This window comes from Fusarium pseudograminearum, chromosome 4 (assembly GCF_000303195.2).
Source record: "Fusarium pseudograminearum CS3096 chromosome 4, whole genome shotgun sequence".
Classification (NCBI taxonomy): domain Eukaryota; kingdom Fungi; phylum Ascomycota; class Sordariomycetes; order Hypocreales; family Nectriaceae; genus Fusarium; species Fusarium pseudograminearum.
Window position 1 is genome coordinate 7,972,417 of NC_031954.1, and position 17,509 is coordinate 7,989,925.

The 17,509-nt window shown below is 48.6% G+C and overlaps 5 protein-coding genes across 5 annotated transcripts; 4 read left to right on the forward strand and 1 right to left on the reverse strand.

Annotated features, from left to right (window-relative positions):
* Positions 1-386: 386 nt before the first annotated feature.
* On the forward strand, positions 387-1,329 carry FPSE_03467 (uncharacterized protein; the record flags this gene model as incomplete). The annotated part of the gene is made up of 2 exons (XM_009256586.1): positions 387-455; positions 727-1,329. The coding sequence occupies 2 exons, from the start codon at positions 387-389 to the stop codon at positions 1,327-1,329; spliced, it is 672 nt and encodes a 223-aa protein (XP_009254861.1).
* A 235-nt stretch (positions 1,330-1,564) lies between these two features.
* HMR1 lies at positions 1,565-5,157 on the reverse strand (the record flags this gene model as incomplete). Its single annotated transcript, XM_009256585.1, has 2 exons — positions 1,565-1,952; positions 2,000-5,157. The coding sequence occupies 2 exons, from the start codon at positions 5,155-5,157 to the stop codon at positions 1,565-1,567; spliced, it is 3,546 nt and encodes a 1,181-aa protein (XP_009254860.1).
* Positions 5,158-9,191: 4,034 nt separating this feature from the next.
* Positions 9,192-10,956, forward strand: FPSE_03465 (uncharacterized protein; the record flags this gene model as incomplete). The annotated part of the gene is made up of 2 exons (XM_009256584.1): positions 9,192-9,999; positions 10,046-10,956. 2 exons carry the CDS (start codon positions 9,192-9,194, stop codon positions 10,954-10,956), a joined length of 1,719 nt encoding a protein of 572 aa, XP_009254859.1.
* Positions 10,957-11,930: 974 nt separating this feature from the next.
* Positions 11,931-13,664, forward strand: FPSE_03464 (uncharacterized protein; the record flags this gene model as incomplete). The annotated part of the gene is made up of 5 exons (XM_009256583.1): positions 11,931-12,189; positions 12,347-12,394; positions 12,442-13,212; positions 13,266-13,448; positions 13,534-13,664. The coding sequence occupies 5 exons, from the start codon at positions 11,931-11,933 to the stop codon at positions 13,662-13,664; spliced, it is 1,392 nt and encodes a 463-aa protein (XP_009254858.1).
* Positions 13,665-15,461: 1,797 nt separating this feature from the next.
* On the forward strand, positions 15,462-16,724 carry FPSE_03463 (uncharacterized protein; the record flags this gene model as incomplete). Its single annotated transcript, XM_009256582.1, has 1 exon — positions 15,462-16,724. One exon carries the CDS (start codon positions 15,462-15,464, stop codon positions 16,722-16,724), a length of 1,263 nt encoding a protein of 420 aa, XP_009254857.1.
* Between the last annotated feature and the right edge of the window lie 785 nt (positions 16,725-17,509).

Sequence of the window (17,509 nt, forward strand, 5' to 3'; positions counted from 1 at the left end):
GAGCGTGAGACTCTTACGAGTACGCGATCTCAAGGTTGCGGGTTCGACCCCCGCATCGGGCTGTTCCTATAAAGTACGATTGCAAACAAGCGATGGCATATTTTTTGACCTTTGTGATCATTATTTCAAAGTTAAACTGCTTTGTTATTTTTTGTAACATTTTGGGTTGGTAAAAGTTACTGTGACCCCTCTGTCGGAAGTGCGGGGCCGATGAATGCGGCGCTCCGTTCTAATTCTTATCAGCTGTTCTTTATTCTGTTCCACCTCGTCATCGTTGGCTCTCTCTTAAACACCTTCTCTCTCACTATTGATTCTATATTTTGAATCGCCAATATTTGTATAATAAATTGGAACATTTCTGCTATACATCGGAATATAGAGACATCATGACAAGCCAAAAGCCCTTCAAACCGGCTCTTATTATCGTCGACTTTCAAGAAGACTTTTGTCCACCAGTAAGTTGACCTTTGTCTATGAGAATGTTGTAGATAGGTGGTACTATCATAGGACATCTTGTACCTATAGTAGAGCTTCATCTGAAGTTGCAGGTCAAGGCTTCGCCGGTTTGTGAGCTCTGTAGAGTTGAGTAGCTTGACTTATACTGGTCTTGACATCTTGTATGTGACTGAGATAAGAGCGACAAGACCACTACTCCAAACCCATTACCTTTGAGCCACCAACTCTCTACACCCACGATAAGTATATCAGTCAAGCTAACACCCCCAGAACGGCTCCCTCGCCGTCCCAGAAGGCCGCACCATCGCTCCTACAATCAACACCCTAACAGCCCTCCCCTTCCACCTCATCCTCGCAACCAAAGACTTCCACCCACCAAGCCACATCTCCTTCGCCAGCAACCACCCCTCGTCGACACCCTACACATCCACCACGACAATCACACACCCGCGCGACTCCTCCCGCAGCTACACCACCACCCTGTGGCCCACCCACTGCGTCCAGGGTACCCCCGGTGCTGACTTGGTCCCCGAGCTGGACGTCTCGCGTCTGCACGCTGTTATCGAAAAGGGCCAGGATGAGAGGGTTGAGATGTATAGTGCTTTTTATGACCCGTTTAGGGTGAGCGATAGTGGGCTTGCTGGGATGTTGGGTGAGCAGAATGTTACGGATGTCTTTGTTGTTGGGTTGGCAGCGGACTTTTGTGTCAAGGCCACGGCGGAGGATGCGGTTAAAGAGGGCTATTCGACATGGATAGTCAATGAGGGAACAAAGCCTGTCATGCCTGACAAGTGGGATGAGTGCAGAAAGGGCATGGAAGACATGGGTATCAAGTTCACATCAGTCGCCAGCGCCGTGGACAAGTTCAAGTAACAAAAAAAGGATTAAATTTGACTATTTGGAGCGGTATTAAACTCATGCTACCATATCTGCATCTTTCGACGACTGTGTATGTATGTACGCTTTGCGCGACCTTTTCAGAATGTCCCAATGCGAAAAACTCCATGTTGTATGACCCATCATCCATCCCAGACCATATGTCATACATGCTCGTCTCTATTCTTTTATAACTTCATCAGCGACTCCTTCAAATGCAAACGCTCATCATTTATCGCTTTGACCTCTGGATGGCAGCAGCGCTCATCGATGTTGTTGAAGCCGAGCGCTCTGGGCCATTGGTCATGGCAAGAGAAACAGGCGTCATAGGAGCGGGAGTGGTGCTGCGAGAGGGAGCAGCACTTCGGTTGTGCTGCATGTGGGCCTTAACCAGGTGACCGGCAGCCAAAGCACTGCAGAGAGAAAGCTCTCCAGCAAGGACAGAGGCACCGATGATACGGGCCAAACGGCGGGAGTTGTCACCAGGGTTGGTGGGGTGAGAGCCACGGACACCGAGGAGATCAAGCATAGCGCTTTGGGGCTCAAGGATAGTACCACCACCGAGGGTTCCAACCTCGAGAGAAGGCATGGAAACAGAGATTTGGAGAGCTCCGCGAAGGCTGCAATGGTTAGCGAATATCAACAAATAATTCTAGAATAAACTTACTTCTTCATGATGGTGATACAGTTGGCGCTCTCAACAACCTGAGCAGGGTCCTGGCCAGTGGCCAAGAAGATAGCAGCGACAATGTTGGCAGCGTGGGCGTTGAATCCACCGACTGAACCAGCCATGGCGGAACCGATCAAGTTCTTGGAAATGTTGAGTTCGACAAGGGCATCGACATCGCTCTTCAGAACGCTGCGGACAACCTCACCAGGAATGATGGCCTCGGCGACGACACCCTTACCACGACCATCGATCCAGTTGAGAGCAGCAGCTTTCTTATCGGTACAGTAGTTACCAGAAACAGAGACAATCTGCATGTCGTCGAATCCAGCCTCGTTAGACATGACGCTCAGGGCGTGCTCGACACCCTTGGAGATCATGTTCATGCCCATAGCGTCACCAGTAGTAGTCTTGAATCGAATGTAGAGGTTGGTACCAGCAAGAGCAGTCTTCATAGACTGGAGACGGGCGAAACGACTGGTCGAGTTGAAAGCCTTCTTCATCGTGTCTGAACCAGCCTCGGAGTCAAGCCAGAGCTTGGCAGCACCAGCTCGCTCAAGAGTCTCGAAAGCAACACAAGGACCACGGGTCATACCATCGGCAGTCAGGACAGTAACGGCACCGCCTCCAGAGTTGATAGCCTTGCAACCTCGGCTGGCACTGGCAACCAGGACACCCTCAGTAGTAGCCATGGGAATGAAGTAGCTCTGGCCATCGATGACAAGAGGTCCAGCAACACCAACGGGGAGGGGCATGTATCCGATAACGTTCTCACAGCAGGCACCAAAGACGCGCTCCCAGTTGTACTTCTCAAAAGGCAGCTTGGATCGTTCGAGGGAGTGGGTCAAGTCAGAAGTGGCCCTGTTACGAGCGATGATGGAACGTCGGATCTTGACAGCACGGGTAAAATCACCAAGAGTCTTCTCAAGGGCGTAACCAGGAATCTTGCCGCGCATGGACAGGGAAACAAGCTCCTCGTCGCTCATCTCTTGGACTCGCTTCTCAGCCAAGAGCTTCTCAAGTTCCTCATTGGGTCGGTTGGGCAGCTTGTCAGAGCGAACCTTGGTCATCTGAAAACCCTCAGCCTCATCGTCGGTGATGGCGGGAGTGCTGGGCTCAGTGCGCATGGGAGTAGGAGGAACGTATTCGCCAAGAGGAAGAGTAGCGGAGCCGGTGTCGTTGAACTGCTGAGCACGGGCGAGCTCGTTTCGGTCGATGTTGTGCTCGGGAACATTGGGGTCCTTGATACCCCAGCGGGCGACGTTGAAGAGGTAACCGTTCAGGGCAACGCTGAGAGCAAGAGCAATGACGATCCACTTGGAGAGGACGGGGTCCTCGAGGGACTTGAGGATTCCGCCAACCATGCGGCCACCAACGCCGTAGCCTTGGAAGTGGTGGTGGAAAGCATCGGTGTATTCGGCGTTGTTTCCGTTGATGGCAGAACCAAGTGCGTAGTGAATAGAAGGATACTCGAGCTCGTACTTGATGGGAGTGAGAATGGTAACCAGGGTAGGGCGGTTGTTGCTCTTGGCGGCAGCCAGAATAGCGTCCAAACCGTTGGACGCGACCTTGAAGGGGTCGACGGAAAGAGGAGCAACAACACCACCGAGACTGCTAGCCCAAGTGCGAATGGTGGACAAAGAGCTGGGGTTGCGGAAAGGAATGGAGCAGATGTTGACAATGTTGACAAAGATGAAACCGAGGATCATCAAAACCTTGAAAGTGGGAACGCTGCTGCTCTTGCGACCGAAAAGAGAAGAGTCGCCCTTGACGCGTGTCCAATCACCGTCACTCTTGGCAACGTTCTCGGCAACTCGGCGGCTGACGCCATCATCCTCAAGAGCCATGCGCATGTCAACGTGGCGCTTGATGCGGTTGATCTCGAGCTTGATGCTGAGAATGGCAGTGTAAAAAGTGAAGAGGAGAATAAAGTCAAAGAACAGAGTCCAAGCAGCCAAGAAGCAGAAGTGCTGGAGGCCACCCTGGACACCAGAAGCAGCACCGAGGGCAAGAATGACAATCTCAATGGCGTAGTCGCGCATGATCTCGAAACCCTTCTCCTTGATGGCAGACTGAACAGCGTACTGGATGACGTTCTGCATGGAACGCTCAGGGGATCCCTTGCCAGACTTGGAGTTTTGGATTTGGCGGCGGTGCTCAATGGCGTGCGACATGACGGCGCGGGTGAGGACAATGTTCTTCTCAAAGCCAATGGTGACGACCAAGAAAGGAAGACCCTCAGACAGAAGAATAACGCTGATGGGAACACCAAGCTTGGTGGTGACGACAAGACCGAAGAGGAAGGCAAAGACGGAAGAGAACAGCGTGCAGATACCGAGCCAGAACTTGGATCCCAACTTTCGCATGGAGAGAAAGAGGGAGACAAAGGTCAAGTGCATGGCAATGTAGCCGAGGAACATAATGACAATGTCGAGGGTCTCGGCGTTCTTGAGAAGGTCGAGGAACTCAGTCCAGGCATTGTTGGCCCATTGGACAACGCTGTTCTGGGTGTTGACCTTGGCAGCCTTCATGATCCATGTCTTCTTCTCACGGCCGTGCTCTGTCTCAGTCTCGACGGCATCCTCGCTGGGAATCTCCTGGGTAGCAGCAAGGAACTCGGGGCCCTCAGCATAAGGAAGAGAGTAGGCGAGGATGCTATCTTGAGAATAGGCGGTGAACGAGTTCTTGGTCGAGGGAAGAGGTGTAATGGACAGGTTCTGAGGAATAGGCACATGGCTGGATCGAGGAGCAGTGCTGGAAGATTCGGCTGAGTGGGTGTCGGGGAAGACGAGAGTCAGGAGAGCAAGGTGGTCGGCATCAGCGCCAGCGTACTGGACAGAGTCCTGCTCAATCGCCTTCCAATTCCAGGCAGTCTCAGGGCCTGCGCGCAAGACACGACTTCCTTCAACGAGGGAAGACCAGTCGGCCTTGCCCACGGTAGGGAGATCAGTGCTGAAGAAGCTCTCCTGGAGTAGACCGACGTATGAAGTACTCGCAAGGACGGCGACGAGAACGACGGTGTGAATGGGGTGGGAGCAAGCTAGGCGAGAGATGAATTGGGCGATGGGGGTGAGTCGCTTGGAAGCCCATGACGGTGTGGTTTTTTCGGCAGGCGCAGTTTCGCCGCGGAAGCGTTTCGGCAGAAGTATCGAAGCCATCGTGTTGAAGTCGATTCGAATTGGTTTTTGGAAGGGTTATCGGCGGTGTCGTTTACCACATTGATATTGGATCTCGGGTAGACTGGTCTAAGCGCAGGTTGTGTAAGTCCGGGGCAAAACAGTCAGGATCTGCAGGATGCAGTAGGGGTATTTCAACAAGCCATTGAAGGCGGCATGAGATAGAGACGGGATGTTTCGTGGGGGGACAGGCAGGTGATTATGTAGGAGTGAGGCTTAGAAGAGACGCAATGCAACACTTACGTTTACTCGAGGTGGCAGTCCTTCTGCTATCGAAGTATCGAGGCGGAAAGTCAAAAACGCGGTGGGAGGTGGAGGGGCAAAGGTAAGGGAGGTATCGGCAAGGCGTTGAGGCCCTGGAGCTGAGCTGACTTTTAGAAGGAGCAGCCACAGAACAACAAAAAAAAGATACAAGGACGAATAAACGACCACACACCAACTTCAGCTAAACAACAGAGAATAATATAATTCTCTGACGTGAGCGGGAAGTGAGGAGTAGAAGTAAGGGAAAGAGGGTGAAAAAAAAAGAGGTGAGGTAAGAGAAAAAAGAAAGAGGTAAAAGGGGGTCAAGAGGTAAGTACTTTGTAGGTGTTGGATTGGGTGTGGAGGGAGAGATTAACCTAGTCCCAGTCCTAGTCCTAGTGGGATCCCAGGCCAAGTCCAAGTCCAACGTTGGGTTAGGTACCTTGGAGATGGATGGGATGCGATGTCCAGGTCCAGGTCAAGGTCAAGAAAGGCGGGAAATGATGGGGACTAAAGTGGAGGGATATTCGAATTGTCGGTCGGAGAAGATGTCTCTTGAAAAATAAAGAAAATTAGGACAATAAAACCGAACGCTATAATTTAGCGTGGAAGCACTATCCTAATTCTCTTGTTAGTCTGGTAGTACAAAAGTTGGAGAAATTAATAACACTTTTGATTGTCAATAACTGAATCAAAGTACCTACCTCTAGTAAGATCTAATGCCATCATACAAGGAAAAAGCTTCTATTTTTCCTTGCTTTCCTTTTACTGGCCAATTCCTACTATCAAATCCGTCCAATCCAACACCCTGTCTTCATCCTTCAAAGCTGCAGGATTCTGGGTTCCAATCCTACATTAGGCAGTCTACGCAGCACCTGTCGCATCCCATTGGGGGCATGAAAGTCGCGGATTAGTTGGTCCAGGTGCAATTTGCAGCGTTGGTAAAAGCATTTGGTTGGGTGTGCCTTATAATCAGGCCCCTTTCTCGACGCTTATCCATTGGTGGTTTAGTGATGTGGCATGTGGCGTATCGTCCGCGTGGGCTACAGGGACAACCTTGACAATCACTCCCTTTTGTCCAGCCGTCATGATGTAGCCAGTCTCCTTGTTGTGATACCCATAAAGGTTGTCAACTGACTTCAAGAAGAATATGTTATCTCGAGATATTGTTCCCAGCACGGGCCGTCGGCCTTCATCCTGTTGGCTCTGCCTCTGACAGATAACGCAGACGGGCCGTCGGTCTTGCTGACTTGCGTTCTTTGTCTGACATACAGCAATTGTTCTGCTTAAACGACTGCAACCTTCCTCTTTGCCGTCTGCCTTATCAAATCGGAAGCATCGCAACTTCACTTGATTGCTGATGTCAGGGTTGGGCGGGTAGTGGCATGGAGTCATGGAGGGAGGGTTGCTTCACGGCACTCTAAGTATGTACAGTACAGTACCGGCAATCTCAACTTCTCGTAATCGTAAAAGCCGAATACGCAAATACCGACTATCAAAGCGTATCCGTAGCCAGACAAGACAGTAATCATAACAACCAAGTTGAGTATTGATCTCTGGCATTACGTGTGTCAGCTTCAGCTCAGCAAACTCTTTCCAATTTGTACCAGAGGCGCAGCATTGTTTTGGATCATGAATGTTAAATCCATGATTCAGAAGCTTGTACGGATACTTCGTAGACGCGTTGCGGGAAGAAGTGGAGAGTATGGTCCAAGGTCCATGGCACCCTGGCTGTCGACTTTTCAGGCCAACACAGAAGAAAATTGTTTGGGTCCTGTCTGGGATGTGTTGTCGATCTCCATCTTGACGGAAACAGAGCCGTAACTTTACCAATTGGTTCGCATAGACGTTGCACTGGCAGATTGCGTATCCGTACATTGATTGGCGCACACGTATAAGTCCAAATGTTCCAAAGAGAAGTTGTCTTCAACTTGGCGGAATAAAAATCACCGGTCTTACCCGTGCTAGGTGCTGCTAGTACGTAAGAGGTTCCGCAAGCTGTTGTGTCTTGGTGTACAGACCCATTCCTTATCAATCAGTGCCCATGATACTATCACCATGGAGGCTGTCCTGCGCAGAATCTTTTGCGCTAGTTTGACCAATGTGGAGTTTTAAACAGGCAAGACGTAAAGTCCCGAAGCTAGAGCGATTTAACAGAGGGAAAGCAAAGATTGATAAGATTTGGGGCTTTAGGCCGAGGTTGTAGAGGTTTCGGGCAGATATTATCTCGACGTTGGTTCTTGGTAGTTAGGTTCATCTCTGAGGCTGGCCTTAAAACGTCGAGCTGCATCGGCTATTGATGTGCCATGATCTGAGGCTTCGGAAGATGCCGAGTCAGTTATTGTCGGCCAGGTAAGTGAGACGAGCCATTTACTCACCCCATTTGTCGTCAATCTTAACTTCTACCGCCACATCGCCATATTCTGTTACTAAAATCCAACAAAGGAAGTATAATTAATGGTAAGGTGCTTCAGCCCGTACGACGAAAAACACGTCTTGCGTTTCTTGTGCAACGCAGAGACGAGGAGCTTGCATGGGCAAATACCATTCCTCGGGCGAGCTTGTTTGGCATCTCGTGACAGGTTTTGCCTTTTGCAACAGCAACTTTGTCGTTAATCCTTGCGGGAATCGGTTCTTCATACCCTCATCGTTGCGCTGATATCCAGAGCTTCAGGTACAAGCTGCACCGGTAAATCACGGCTGACTGCATCGGCATCTACCCGGATCTGCGCAAACACGATACAATGATGCACGGAGGGCAACACCTTTGTTTCAGAAAGTAAAATCGAACATTTTACCTTGCCGATGATGCAACAATCGTCTTTGCACCAGAACCCTTGTTTTCGTTAATGGTCTTGGCTCGGCCGTTGAAGATCCACCATTCCGGAATGTTTCTTGCGGGGCCGTAGACCCTGAAGGCCGGTATACGGAGCGTCATATCATGAGAAGACGTTGAGTGGCTTCCGTTGGTATGCGTCTGTAGTTCGAAAAAGACCGGCGGTCATCGTGCGGGCTAGACCATTGGCGCTCAACAGTGTACGTCGGCACCGAAAGTAAATTGGCCGCTGTTGATCCCTATGGTATTTGTCGAGGTTAGCGGCTCAACATATTGCCATTCAATCACCTTTCGTAACATCAGCCTGTCAAGCGCTGTCAAATATTGCAAAAGGTCCCAGCACTCACCGCATATATATCCTGTCAGTTGGTAAAATGCCAAGCACCGATGTCTAGACCCTTTCCTCCGTAGCAAGCAGCGGCCCGCTTCGGATGGATGCCCAGTCCACTCACTATCACGCCAACTCATCGTACGATTCTTCCTCACCCTTCGAAAAGCCAGCACTTCTGAGTCAATCCACCTTTTGAGGCTGAGAAAATCTTGAGACGGGACAGAATGGTCGTCACAGATTGGCCAATCTACGTATTAAGTTATGCGGTTGAGCCCTTATTTGCGCATTGTAATGGATGGACCGGGCCGTAGAAGGGTTTATGCTGAGGACAGGGAAAGCCAGTCATAAATTCTCGCCATGGTCTCATGATCTTGGTTCCCCGGACGCTCAATTGGCGTCTGCTCGAAAAATATTAAAGCTAAACTGTTATCAGCATTCTCGAAAGATCAAAAGCAATCAATAAAAATCCTTCACCAATTACCCTTGTGCCAATTGGCATCGCTAAACACGACAACTCATCCATCAGCAAGGATATTGCGTTTATTTCTCGCTTGCGCCCGAATCCCTGGTCCAAGGTCAATAACAACGGACGACAGCACATTGGGTATGGAGGATAACCATGGCGATCCGAAGGTGACTCCCGACGAAGACAATGGGGTAATCAGCTTAAGCAACAGCCCAGGTAGCAGCAATGAATCTGATTCCGACAGCCCTCACATTTGGCTTGTCGGCGGCGGTATTGCTTCACTGGCTGCTGCCGTTTTCCTAATTGACGATGCCAACGTGCCTGGCAGCCACATCCATGTCCTCGAGGCGTCTTCGAAAGCAGGTGGATCGATGGCGACATTCGCGAAGCCCTCTTGGGATACTGGGTATAGGGTATCTGCGATCCGAAAAATGAGTCTCACCTACCACTGTTTATATGGTATGCTGGAAAAGGTACCTTCCGAGACAGAGGGCGAGACATTGGCTGCTAGGCTTCGTCGCTTCAATCAGGAAAGTAAAAAATTGGGTGCATCTGGATCAAGATTGGTGAGGCAGGTGTTTGGTGAAAATGGGGCAGAGAAGCCCGAGGCAGTCGACGTGAGCACCATGGGTCTGAGCGTGAAGAACCAATGCGACTTGATGAGGGTCGTTCTCGAGACAGAGGATGAGTTGGAAGGGCTTGAGATACAAGCTTTATTCGAACCAGACTTCTTCGAGACGAACTTTTGGGATTTATGGTCTTCCCTCAATCGCTTCCACCCTTGGTGTAGTGCTGTTGAGTTCAGACGATGCCTACACCGAATGTTGCACGAGTTTCCTAATATGGGAACTCTATCGGGCGTCGAGCAAGCACCCGAGGAGGACTTCCAAGCTATTATCAAACCATTGACACAGTATCTCAAGGCATCAGATGTCGAATTTCGCCACGGTAAGTTTTGCGTGCGGCTGGGGAAGTATTTGTCTGACTTGTATAGGCATATTGGTTAGCGGTTTAGAGATTGACGATATAGGTTCCGATTTCAGGGTAACTGCATTGAAGACTTACCAAGACAGCAAACATGTGCAGTTAACGCTGGGATCCGACGACATCGTCCTCCTCACACTTGGCTCGCTGACTTCTGGGATGGGCTATGGCACCAACGATCAACCTCCTCCGACAATGGAGCTGCGTGATTCAGCACCACATGCGCTCGACCCTTCGTGGGCATTTTGGGACAAACTTGCTTTAGAGCGCCCACAGACATTCGGCAACCCTGAAGCCTTCTTCGATCGACCTTCCAAGTCGACTTGGCTCTCTTTCACTGTTACCCTCCGCGATCCAGCTTTCTTTGAGCATCTTTGCAAATGGACTGGCACGCTGACCGGGGCTGTACCTCTTTTGACCTTTCGTGACTGTCCCTGGATGCTTTCCTTAACCATCCCCCAGCAACCATATGTCAAAGACCAGCCGGATGATGTCTTTGTCTTTTGGGGCTATGGTTTGTTTCCTGATCAGCAAGGTCGATATGTTAGGAAACCAATGCTCGAGTGCACAGGTGCTGAGATACTCACGGAGTTGCTCCACCTCATGGCATTTCCCTTACAACCGACACTCGAGCGTTCCATCACCGTTCCTTGTCTGATGCCATTGATCGGTAGTCCATTCCTCACGCGCAAGAAGGGAGATAGACCAAAGGTGATTCCCGATGGAAGCAAAAATCTGGGTTTGATGGGGCAATTCGTCGAGATCGAGCGCGAAGTGACGTTCACTATGGAGTATTCGGTACGATCGGCGCAACTGGCTGTGTATGGATTGATGGGTTTGGATAAGCAGCTGCCGGGGGTGCAGGGCGAAGACCATGAAGTTTTGACATTGGGAATGGCGTTGAAAACGATGATGACTTAGACTGTTTGGTGAATGGACTAAAGGCGCAAGGAAGTAACAAAACAGGATGACAATGGACTCAAGACGTATCTTTCTGACGTCGTGTATACTAGTGGACAGTCTCGTGTATTTGATTATGATTGTAATTATTACTTGCAATTTAATTGAGAGTGGTGCAACTGGAGGAAAGGGCATATATGTTTTCGTATACCAAAACCCCTATTGTCTGGATTCTTTGTGTAGGCCTTTGACAATAGTTGCAAGAATTAGGCACCAACCCTTTGCTTTACAATCACAGAGTCGTTACTACATCCGTTATTGTATCATTCCTTTTGTCAAAATTCTACAACCGCGGTAGCTTTAATTATTCTAGAGTGTAACACTGACCACGAGCATCTTGCCCCTGTTGCAATTCAGCATCCATTAATGTCCACCTTATTGTTGCAACCGTTGGCAATATGTTTCAATACTGCAAGAAAAGTAGTTCGTCATAGATTCTAGTGCATCAAGCTGGTTTCGAACTGCTGACTTCCTGATATCGCCGCGACTGGAGCGAGTTCGCTCTTCAGCGCTCAAGCCAAAGCTCATCGACGGCCAGCATTTCGTCATTCTGCTTGAGCAAGGCCTGCAACTTCTCTTTAATGAACCTCAGGCTCAACCCCCAACAATTCTAATCTTCTCTTGGCATCCAAGAGTTTCCACAACAACAGTCGTGGTGCGGCTCCTTCCCACATCCACGGTCTCCTCCCCCTCTTCCATCCTTCCTCCGTTCGCACCTGCCCCCGCTTTGTATCATCTTGATCTTTCAATTTTATATTCAGCTCCGCTCCACCTTCCTCGTATCCATCATCTTCTCTCCACCTCATCTCTCTTCACCTCATCTTCCGTCTTTACTCCCCCCACCTGCTCATCATCTTCACTCACTTCTCACTCTACCCCTCATCCATGATTATACAGTCTTGTATCGAACAAACAATCTGATCAACTTTGTCATCATGGAGGCCTCCGAGGATCCTTCGACACGGGAAGCTGCTGCGTCCCAGCTGAGTTACCTGGATCAATGGGAGGCAGCCTATACCGGGGAGAACGCGGAATTCCCATTACCGCAGCAAATCGTCGAGTTACGCATAATTCGACCTTATCTCGAAGCTGTAGCCTCGGGGTTCGAGCTATGGGATGCAGATAGAGTTGGTCGTCTGATCAACGAATCTCTTCTAGCGGCCATGCAACCACCCTTCGTTGCTGAGGCCACGGGTACGTTATCCAATAAATGCAAGACTATCTCGCTGACAAATTATAGAACATGACGACGAATGTGACGTAGCAGACCAATCCGAGATCTCCTAGGAGGAAGAGTCTTGGGATACCACTGCTGCTACTGCCGCCAGCCCTACATGCAGTCCCTCTGCAGAATCCGCCGCCAAAGTTGGTGGTACTTCTAACGAATCTGTGGTCAAAGGTAAAGAGCTAATATTCATGCAGTTATATTAAACTAACATTTTATAGTAGAGCGTCAACTGGGTTTTGGAGATCGCATTGCAGAGATTTCACAATCCAAGTTGGCCAAGTACACCAACAACGCTTGGGAATTTCTTCAAAACGGTTCACGTGCCAAGGTGACCCAGCCTGACAAGTCAGAGAACAAACTTTGCTGTCATTCTGATCCCAGCGAGGAAGATCTGATCTCGTTTGAGAATGATCCTGTGGCTAGACCCGCCGATATCAAGCCCGTCAATATCACTATCCCACATGACACACTCACAGATGACAATGTTGATGTCAAGGACGAGCCTATTGATGCCTGCCTCATCGTCGATCAATGCACTTCGCTCAAAATCGAAGATGACCATGCGAGCGTTGCATCGACCCACCTAGTCGAAGAAGCTGTCAAGTGCTTCACTTGTGGGACTACTCCTTCCGCCGAGGCACTGGTCATGTGCCCTTGCCAGCATCATTACTGCTCTGGATGTCTTTGCTGTATGGTCAAGTCTTCTATACGCGGTGATATTCCATTCCCACCCGTGTGTTGTGAATCTCCCGTCCCCATTGATGTGAACACATCAGTCTTTGACCAAAACACTTTGTGCGACTTCTTTTCCAGGAAGTTTGGGATCTCCTACATGAACCCGGATGGTTCTCCTAGAAAGCGAAAGGCTATTGGAGCCCCGTCCCAGGACAAGGCTCCATCTCAACTTCACGGTGTGACCGTGAGAATGTCAAGGAACGGAGTCCAAGGGTCTTGCTATCTCTGCAAGCGCATCAATGAAAAGGATTCTTGTAAGTTGAGATACCACTACTACATCATCGTTACCTAACTAAAGTCGCCCTAGTTTGCCCTGACTGCTGCCACCGTTGCAACCGAAGCCGCGCATCATGCACATGCGCCTGGTGGGAGGAGCGGCAAAAGAGAATGGAAGCACAAAAGGTGATCAATGATAACCGCTTCAATCCCAACGCCCCCACCTTTTGTCCGACCGACGGCAGTGGCAAATCTAGAAAGATGCCATTGAATGGTATTTTTCATGGTCGTCGAGCCTCTGCTCTTCTTGTTGGTGAACCTCCTAGTTATACTTATGAATACTTGCTAATGGAAAGCAGGAACCGACTGGGGTGGTGCTTTGAGTATGCATGCTCCATCCCATGCAATCTATGGTTATGTGTTGAGTGCAGCTACCAGATCTGTGGAAAGTGTGAGGGGAAGAGGCGAGTATGAGTTTTGTAATCCATGACGAGTACTGTTGTGGTGATGTGGAAAGGATATGTGTATTGGTGGAATGAGTTGAAGTGGTGTGGTCAGGGGTATATTGAAAGACCTCTGCTGAAGTGTAACTTGCCACTTTTTCGGAGCTGGAGCTTTCACACATTAGCAAAACATAATGCAGGAAGATGGAAATGAACGACGAGACATGGAAAGATACTCTGCATCCATGTATAATAAACTGCTGAGAAATTCGAGGAATGGGAACAATGGGGAACAAGTCTCACTTAGTACATAGCGAAAGCGTTGCTTTTATCTGCATGACCACTGCGTGATAACTTTCAGAACATTGTAATTATTAAAATGTTCTTGGATTTGTTTCCATCTGCTTCTTATGAGCTCTGTGTCATCTTTCTACGATTGGGAATGCTGATTATACCTCTCCTTACCCATTCGGCAGAATACAATTGCGGGTAAGGGGTTAGAGCTTCTAAATGGTGGACAACAGAAATGATGGCGCATTTAATTCTTGAGCACATGCTGGTCTCACGGTATCATAAAAATTAGCTGCTAAGAATATAAGAGACGAAATTAGTAGGCCATCTTATGCTACTTAGACTATGCTCTTTAGTCAATTTATTTTTATACCCTAAGACTTAGGAGGTCAATGTTTCTGCTATCCAGTAGGCGGTGTCTCTATGTACATGTTCCATCATTCATCATTCATTCATTACCTAGGCAAATCCGGGCAGCAAGCTTAGTGACATTAATGAAGTGGTTAGAAGTACCTTTCGTATAGTTCTACCTCTACAGTCCAGTCACCAATCATGGCTATGCATTCACACAGCAACGAGTATTCTTTCACGTTCCAATCTATACTTCCCAACAAACCATTTTCACGCCTTTGGCCCTTTTACCCGTGGTCGAAAAGGGTCACGTGTACTCTACAACACAAGATGACAAAGTTAGTACCTATGATGGAAACCTTCCTTCACCATCAAACACTCGAAAGAATGACAATTGTGAGTCAGAACCTACGCCCGCTATTTATCTGTCTGCTTTACAGCAGCCCCGAGTTAGATATCAACCCCTCTTTTGCCACCTTTATCAGGGCTACTGAGAGTTTTGACTCCCACGGGGCTGGGCATCCTCGAATGGTCACGGGGCTCGGCGACAAACCACAAACTTACATAGTCTCTTTCTAACTCTGTAGCTGATGATAACACGTAACAATTCTCAGAATCTGTGTATCTGCATTTCTACAAGAAGAGCCGTCATCCCCCCTTGAAGTTCACTTTTATCTTGGAGCTAGGCTGGACTGTTGGGTGCGATCTGATGTTACTCAGGCTTGCACATATGTGGTTCCTTTTGATCAATAACTCGGTATTTGGTAATATGGGTGCTCTGCATCTTGGTGAACGGAGAAGTGACCTGGGCAGAAGTACCTCCGACCTAATTCTGGTACGAATTTTGTTGAATAAACCTTTCTCCCATATGACTCAATATGGCTCTACCTCCATCGTGGCTTTCCATTTCGTAAGCCTCATCCAGGCAACGGCGAGACAATTATTGCTAAGAAAGAAAAAACGTAATCACCCTTCGTCTATATTAGAAACGAGATCTCCTGCTGTACAGACAAGAACCTTGCTGCTATTCTCTCTCTTACAAACTCGAAAAAGCTCATCTCAGTGAGAACTTGCTTGCAGCTGTTAAAACCCCCGTTTTACTCTCTACATCTCTACTTGTGAGTAGCCCACGAGGGTGCGCGACAAGTACAAGTTGCTAATATTCTCATAGATACATCTTCACAGACATTCATCTTTATAAAATGTCTCGCGTTCCCATTAGCCAAAGTTATGCTTCTGGGAATTGCCATGATCAGTTTTACTTCTACGAAGACCTGGCTCCCTCTCGCAAGTCCTATAGTGAATACTACACTGGCGGACAAGAGGTCGAGCCAGTTTTCTACGAAGATAAGACGCCTCGCAATCTGTCCTCTAGCCACTATAATGCTACTGGACAAGGCAATGATCAGTCGAGCTTCTACCAAGACTTGAAACCCTCTTACTCGTCCTACAGCGAATACAGCGTTTATGGACAAGAGGTCGAGTCTGTTTCTTGTGAAGCTACGACTTCCTACACTTCGTCCTATAGCGACTATTATGCTACTGGACAAGGGGATGATCAGCCACGCTTCTGCGAAGACTCGGGTCCCTCCTACTCGTCCTACAGCGAATACAATGCTTATGGACAAGAGGTTGAACCAGTCTTCCACGAAGTGGCGGCACGAAAAATGACCCCATACTTTGAAGATGACGGTGTCGGGCTTGGTATAATGGTGCCAGACTACTCAGAGTACTACGATACCACCCCGACCTCAGACAAACAGTCAGAAGTCATGCCTCCAGCACTCTCTCTGGCTAATCCACATAATAACTCTGGCATCAAAAACATCTGGTATGGCAAGGAGTCTCACCTCGGTGGCTTTTACTACTGTCCCGAGAGTGAGGGACCAGAAGGTGCAGCGACAATATACTACTCATTGGACAACTCGAGCACAAGCACAAGCACTCTCTGCCCTCCTGACCTAGACCTTCGCTACTTGGATGAGGAGGACTCTATATCTTCTCTGTTCAATTTAGACGAAGGCCGGGAGGAGCAGCTCATAGACTCGTATGCGGCTGGCGAGGTCGAGGAGTGCAAATTTCTACCACAAGACTCCTTCTTCAGCAATGTTACTGAAAGTGTACTGCCTCCCTCGCCAGAACCAGCATACCATGAGCCCAAGGCATTCTCGCCCAGTAGATTCAGAGATGAATACTTGTCTCTCTATTATGGCGATATGGCGTCTGTCACCTCTGGCACTGTTACTCTACAGCATGCTGCCGAGGTTGCCCAGGTCGCTGAGATCGCTCACATTAATGATGATGATGAGCTGACTCATCGCGATTCTGGTGGTTCTTTTACTCGCAAGTGTCTTGAGAAACTCACAAGCCCCCAAACATACAGCAAGTTGTTTAAACGCGCTGAACAAAAGTTGGTGTCACGATCAAAGAAGAGATTGCAGAGAGTTGGCAATCGTCGACGATGATTGTTGGTGTTGTTTTCATGTTGCTGCTGTTGATTCATGTTAGCGTTGTTTGGGTTTATGAATGATGAAACTTCATGTATAATTAGAGATACTCAGCGTCTGCTCAAGAATTGAAAGCGCCATCATTTCTGTTGCCCACCATCTAGATGCTCTAACCTCTTACCCGCAATTGTGGGACCCAAGCAATGAATGTCTTTACGATTGTTTAAGCTCAAACAGAATACGGAAATATAGTTGAAACACAGGGATAAATCAAGACCTCCTAAAACCTTGATCTTTCTGCGATATGAATCTAGGTAAACTCGGGAGACAAAATTGGAGCTGGGTGTCTATACACCAATTGTAAACTATCTTACATCAAAATTCGGTGAGATGGCCGAGTTGGTTATGGCGCCAGGTTAAGGTTAACCTTAACACCAATTTCCTGGTGGAGCAATCCTCCTGGGTTCGAGTCCCAGTCTCATCAAATCTTTTTTTTTTTTTTTTGGGAGGGATTTTTGCTCTTTTCCCCTCAGACGCGAATCAACAAAGAATCAACAAACTAGATACCCATGATTTCGTGGACAATAGACGCACTCTTTTCTTTAGACTTATTTGCCCAGACACCAAGGTACCTTGGTGGGCAGACAGTCGGACATCTTGATTGTCGTTGCCAATGTCACGTGATGTTTGGCTACTAGGCAGCTTGACAGGAGGCAGAAGCTTCACTTCGCAGCTGCAACCTGGAAGATGAACTTTCTCCTTCATCACTATTATATATGGAAAATTCAGTCTTGTTTTTCAGG